The 7063-nt window shown below is 37.0% G+C and overlaps 1 protein-coding gene across 1 annotated transcript; it reads left to right on the top strand.

Moving 5' to 3' along the window:
• Positions 1-4392: 4392 nt before the first annotated feature.
• On the top strand, positions 4393-5528 carry LOC128661346 (gastrula zinc finger protein XlCGF7.1-like). The gene is made up of 2 exons (XM_053715609.1): positions 4393-4403; positions 5056-5528. Exons 1-2 carry the CDS (start codon positions 4393-4395, stop codon positions 5486-5488), a joined length of 444 nt encoding a protein of 147 aa, XP_053571584.1. The 3' UTR covers positions 5489-5528.
• The last annotated feature ends 1535 nt before the right edge of the window (positions 5529-7063 follow it).

The raw sequence follows: 7063 nt of genomic DNA, 5'->3' as shown, positions 1-7063 counted from the left end.
AAACTTTAGCCTTAGCATGCTGCAAATATGTAGTCCTCTCAGCAATAGGGACAGTGCTAGTTTTAGAGGAAGGACTGTGCACTCAGGCACAGCTTGTTATGGGGACGGTGTTGAGGCTTCTATGATAGGGGAAGAGACCTCAGAATGAATAGCCCAGTACTGAGGGCAATTAAGCAACATCAAGAATCAAAACCCTAAATTTCAAATCAGGCCGTCCACAGACCAGTTTCTCCAATAGTTTGAATAATATATATCTAGTTTTTTTTTGTTTTTTTTTAATATTTTTATTGAGGCAAAATATTTGGCATACACAATAAGTCAGTACAGCGTTATATAGTTACAGGGTATATCCTTAACAACACCGATACAAAGAGAAACAACTATAGGAAACAATAACTTGTACAGTAGAGATATATCCCCTCAAATGTGTAGTAATAATGAACATGGAGTGAGCAATATCTTCTGACTAGTTGGAACAGATTAGCAGGGTAAATGATAGCTGTAAAGACTGATACTTTGCAAAAAAAAGAAACAAAAAACATGCCAATAAGAAAGGTTAAGCCCCCTATTCCATTTAGGAGGCCACTCTTGGACCCCCACCTTTTAGCATAATGACCTTTATAGAGGACTACCTAGTACAAATGAGACCACTTATGGATCCCAATGACGGGCCTCAGGTTTTATCAATAGTATCCCCCTTTATAAAGTAAAATGAACCAATATGTAAATCCCCAATTTGAGATATACCGGCCACTCTTGGACCACTGCTCACTTAGAATGACTAGAAAGGGGTCTTGAGGGGAAAAGAATAAAGGGGTCACAGTCTGACCCTGTATTTAGGAAAATAATAACGCTAGTAATAAAGATAAGGGAACCATCCTTATTAAGGCATTAAGTACGCGGCATCAGGATATGAAATTTAAAATTGCTCTAGGGGGGGCACTGCAATAAACATAGGGGAGGAACACACTATATTGTATACTTTTAAATATATACTACCTAGGACCTACAAGTAAGCAGTTATTTGTGTGGATACAGAGATATACAGAACTTCCTTCATCTCACAGACATTTCTCCTTTTTTTTTCTTCCCCCTTTTTCCTCTTTTTTTTCTTTTTTTTAAAGAGCCCTAGGGGAAACCAAAAAGCCATATAATGGCCATTCTTACATTTAAGCTAGAACTGATGTGCAGGTTCAGTGAACAGTCACCAGGCTGACATGAGAAAACGCTGACCCGGCCGCAGCCAGCACACCCCCAATGAAGGTTAAGTCATAGTGACTCTCCAGAAGACCCCACCTACTACATAGGATAATTAAGCTTTCAAAGCACAGCCACATATTGTACAATATATATAACTGTTCAGGGGATCAATGTAAATCGCCCTGATCTTCCCCCTAGTAAAAAGGCATATATAAAAAATACAAATGAGATTCTAAATGTGATTATGAACCAAGGCCAACCAGGGAACATGGATTAAAGTGATATAGGTCTGTCTACTAGTGAGATAGGGTATTTTTCACAACAAATTTTAGCATTCGACAACCGCCATACGCAGCAAGGGCTGTGTGCACATATTCACTTCTCAGAGTCCCTGACACCTTGTCATAGCCCACACTATCCTCCTTGTTAATACTGGCCACCATTTGTAAACAAGATATGGTTGAGACCGGGATTTCACACAGGTCCTCCGTCTGCCTCTCTTTGTTATGGGTCAAGATAGGGCTGTAGTTGTGCTTAAGAGTGCGCACATCGCCATTGTAAGGCACAGGCTGCAATGCAGTACTGCTGTTATGCGGAGAAGGACCTCGATCAGCAGCGGAGTTTTGTTTGATCACCTGAGCATTCAGCGAGATGGAGTCCGGTCTGTGCTGTGGTGCCGCCATTGAGATAAAGCTAATATAAGGATCTTGGTGCGAGTCGTGTACTTGAACTGACTGAACATTATGCATAGGACCTGGATGTGTGAACAGTCTACGCAAGTCCTGTTCCAAGTTTGCAAAGTGAAAGTCAAGCAACTGCTTCACCTCGCCCTCCCATCTAGTTAAAGCCTCCATCTTGCCCAATGTCTGACCCGCTAAAAAGTGTAAACGTTCAAGTTCAGGGTAGATGGTTCCCTCTTAATCAAATAACACAGTCTCGAATATGAAAGTTAAAAACTACCTTGTAACCCAGAGTCTGGAAGGGATATATGCGGTAGCCCCAGACACGCGGTAAGCTGTATGTAGTTAAATTCTCTAGCCACTAACAATTGCAAGGCCATGTGGCTTTCCAAAGAGCATAGGCTAGGATTACTGTAAAAAAATCAGCTCTATAAACTCACTAGAATGACGCTATAGATGTATTCCTCTGTATGAAGATAAATAGCTGAATAGTGGTAAGAAAACACATAATAAAACAAGTTTGAGATCAGGAGCTTCATGTAGACACGTCCTGCCGCTTTGGAAGTTGGCTCTGCCCCCCCAATATATATCTAGTTTTAGCTTCACAATATTAGTGATTTTTGGAGATAACTTATGGAGTTGAAGCTCAGTGCAACCATTCAGATGGCTGCCGCCCTGAAGTCCCCCCTATTGCATTATATTTTTATTATGCATCTGTGGTTTTGTAATTCTATATTTTATGGTCCTTTTAAATGGACTGAATTTGCCAAAATAACATCTCATTATATTATCACTCAATGTAAACACAATTTTTTTCTTAACTCTATCCAAGAAAACAATTGAAATGTGATTTAAAACAACTCAGTATTGACCAAGAGAAGTTAAAGGACTGGGGGTGAAGCACATGACAAAAATGTCTGACAGTGAGCATTAGTAGGAAGTACAATACCAATACTGCAGTATACAAATTAACATATTTAAACAAATAATTTTTAACATTTCTTTCAGGAGAAAATATTCTTTCATATAAATGATAGAAAACAAAGTTATAATATATTTCTAACGTTGTGATATGGCCCCACTTAAATTGATTTTCTACCATTATGTTGTATAGATCTGGGAAGATTAATATTTAAAGGGCAATTATAACACACACAGAGATATCTGTACTAAATGCTTGTGCTGAATCGATATCACATATGTAATAACCTAATCAGCTGATCTATATCACATGAATTGTTATGCGTGCCTTTAATTATACCATACGCACAGTTAATCAGAACCCTCATTTATTATTATCTGTCTAAACCATTTAATATACTTTTTACAGACACGGCCAGAGCACTGAGAGATATCAGGTATTGATGTAACTGGAGTTAATAAGGGAACCTTCTTCCTGAGCACAGACATTGGAGCCTGTTATCAGCATGAACTCATATGTGTTAGGTAAGTAAGATAGATATTATGCTGACTTTAATTACTAGGAAAATAAAAGATCACTCATTAAACAAATATAAACTATTATATTTATATCTGCATCTTTTAAGAACATTTGTGTCAGTGACGTTATCAAGAAGGAGCAACCTCTATTGGGCTGAGGAGTAAGGTAAAAAAATACTACCCCCTCTTTGTCTTTTTAGACAGATCATGTCCAACTACCTAACCTCACCCCCAGACCTGGTTCATTACTCAGAACACCTGCAACTTCATCTTCCTCTGCCCTGACCTTGCTCATGGAACACCCATAACTACACTTATGCCTACCTTGTTCCCACAACTCCCCCAGTGTTCCCCACACCAGAACCACCACTGATTTGTGTGTTTAATTTTACAGTGACTATTATTATGATTATTATTATTAAACTAATAAAGTTTTTGGCTGTTTATATAAATCAAACAACCACACCCTCTCAAAACATCTCACACTGATGATTAGTCTGTGATGATTAAGTCATCATGTTCTCACCCAACTTGTTGAGCATGAGCGGGGCAGGGCTGTATTTGCAGTTGCTTGTGAAATGTTAAATGAGGATGGTGGATGCACCTCTCTTGCCCAGAATACAGATGTACTTGTTCCCTGGCTGAGAACATTATCCACACGCACCTCGTTTAATGGAGCCCTATAACTTGTTGTCATCAGTAATCAGTAATTTAGGTTACTATGATGTAGTAATGTTTACATTCTATGTCATCCTTTTTTAATTTGTGATTACAGGTAAATAAATTTAAAGATACATAAAGGAAGACATTTTTGAGTATAAAAAAATGTTTTTTTTTATTGAAATGGATTATATTATAATAAATAAACAGTCTTTTTTTTTCTTTATTCCATTTCTTTTTATGTAAACAAACATGTGAATAGTTCATATCTATCCTTCACTACAGGAAGCATCAGAATGATACCGCAAACTCCAAAAGTCTTAGGCACCAATGACTATTCACAAACATTGTGGATTTCACAGCAGATATTTAAAGGAGATGGTGAATTTGCAGGAACTGGGCTACAATCATTATGTACAGAGAGTAATTTAGTCATCAAACAGGAGGACAACATTTATGCCTTATCTAGTGAAATGAGTATCCCAGAGGATAAACCACACACATTTACTGAGTTTTCAAAACATATTAAAGAAGAGAAAAGTCTACAGTCTAGCCAAATGATTCATACAAAGGAGAAACCTTTCAAATCTACAGAATGTGAGAAAAGCTTTAGATGGAAGTCTCATCTACTAAAACACCACAAAATTCACACAGATGAGAAACCACACACATGTACTGTGTGCGGCAAATGTTTTACACGAATGAATAATCTGAAAACTCATAAAAAGATTCACACAGGAGAAAAGCCTTTCACATGTACAGAGTGTGGAAAACGTTTTACACAAAAGAGTGATCTGAAAAAGCATGAAAGGATTCACACAGGGGTAAAGCCTTTCACATGTACAGAGTGTGAGAAAAGTTTTACACAAAAGAGTGATCTGAAAAAGCATGAAAGGATTCACACAGGGGTAAAGCCTTTCACATGTACAGAGTGTGAGAAAAGTTTTACACAAAAGAGTGTTCTGAAAAAGCATGAAATGATTCACACAGGAGAAAAGCCTTTCACATGTACAGAGTGTGAGAAAAGTTTTACACAAAAGAATGATCTGAAAAAGCATGAATGGAGTCACACAGGAGAAAAGCCTTTCACATGTACAGAGTTTGGGAAAAGTTTTACACAAATTCATTTTCTGAAAACTCATGAATGGATTCACACAGGAGAAAAGCCTTTCACATGTACAGAGTGTGGGAAAGGTTTTACAAAAAAGAGTAATCTGAAAAAGCATGAAAGGATTCACACAGGGGAAAAGCCATTCACATGTACAGAGTGTGGAAAAAGTTTTACAGAAAAGAGTAATCTGAAAACTCATGAAAGGAATCACACAGGAGAAAAGCCTTTCACATGCACAGAGTGTGGAAAAAGTTTTACAGAAAAGAGTAATCTGAAAAAGCATGAAATGAATCACACAGGAGAAAAGCCTTTCACATGTACAGAGTGTGGAAAAAGTTTTATAGAAAAGCGTAGCCTGAAAACTCATGAAAGGAGTCACAAGGGAAGAAACCTTTAACATGTTTAGAAAGTAGGGTTGCTATCTTTTGCCCAGCCGATTATCTGACACTTTGCAAATGGGCGTGGTTGAGGATGTGGTTAGGGGTGTGGCTTCACATGACCTTAAAGGGACATTCCAGCCAAATTTGGAATCCACGTGTATGCATTTCAGTTTTGAGTAGAAGCATTTTTGTAATATACATGTATTAGAAAAAATGCTTCTAATAAAAGTTATAGTTGTTTGAAAAGTGTATTTAAGTATGCACAGTGCACCAGCATTTTAAACACAGCACTTGCTCAGAGAGCCTAAGGTGCTTTTACCATCTGGTAATGACTCAATTTGTTAATTGCTGATATGATACAAGACCCACTGGTGCTATGAGCAGCTGCAGTGTTTAAAATGCTGGTGCACTGAGAATATCTAGTTATGCTTCACATGCATAGGCAGAGAAAAATATCACTAAAATAGTGATAACTTTTACTAGAAACATTTTTAACAATGCAAGTTTATTGCAAATATGTTTCTATCCAAAGATGTAATTCATCTGTGTATTTAAATTTTGACCGGAGTGTCCCTTTAATAAAATATATATATATATATATATATATATATATATATATATATATATATATATATATATATATATATATATATATATATATATATATATAACCATTTTTTGGTCTGCCATTTAAGGTTTGACTGTTACAATGTTTAATTTAATACACACAGCAAAGATATATGACAGAGAGATATGTACAGTTTGGTAGACAGACTAACAGAAAGGTATATACATAAACAGAGAGAGAGACATATACTGTATATATATATATATATATATATATATATATATATATATATATAGTTCCATGGAGGGAAAGCACAATCTCACCATTTGTTGAATGCCACGGTGCTCTGCTGAAAATAATCCACAACGTCCACAGAATGCAGGCACTCACTGGTCTTGTTAAAATGTAACAATTTATTTAGAAATCATTAAAAAGACATAACGTTTCGGCACCAATATGTGCCTTTGTCAAATGTCAACATGTAACCAAACGAATATGCAGCACACTTAAAATCAATATGACACACAGTTAAAAACATACCCCTTTTAAAGATGTAAGCAAACTATTGCCGCCATGCCTCCACTCACGTCTTCCCATCAATGGCAATGACGTCACGTACGCACGCTACGTGCCTAGCGTGATGACGCATGGCACGGCGTTGCCATAGCGACGTCGGGAAGCCACACGCGTCAGAGTGGGGAGTGACTTAGTCACGCGTATAGACTACTATCAGAGATTTCTGTGTATAATTGTTGCTAACAGCAACCAAAGCAATCCACAATATGTAAAGCGTGTTAAGAATTTGGGCATAGCGGTTTATAGACAAACGATTAATAATGTTTAGAAACATATTATTACTTGGCATATTAGTGCGTAATCTGTTAAATGATTAGATCTAGTGTGTGACGTCTAGATACAAAAAACTGTCAAACTCAGAAAAAGACCAATCTAAGGGCCATCCTTAGAAGATGGGCACAAAATACCAGAATAGACAGTAAAGAACATCAGCACAGGAAGAGACAAG

Source organism: Bombina bombina, chromosome 5 (genome assembly GCF_027579735.1).
Source record: "Bombina bombina isolate aBomBom1 chromosome 5, aBomBom1.pri, whole genome shotgun sequence".
In the NCBI taxonomy this organism is placed as follows: Eukaryota; Metazoa; Chordata; class Amphibia; order Anura; family Bombinatoridae; genus Bombina; species Bombina bombina.
The sequence above is the reverse complement of the archived record's forward strand: the minus strand, read 5'-3'. Positions and strand labels throughout refer to the sequence as shown.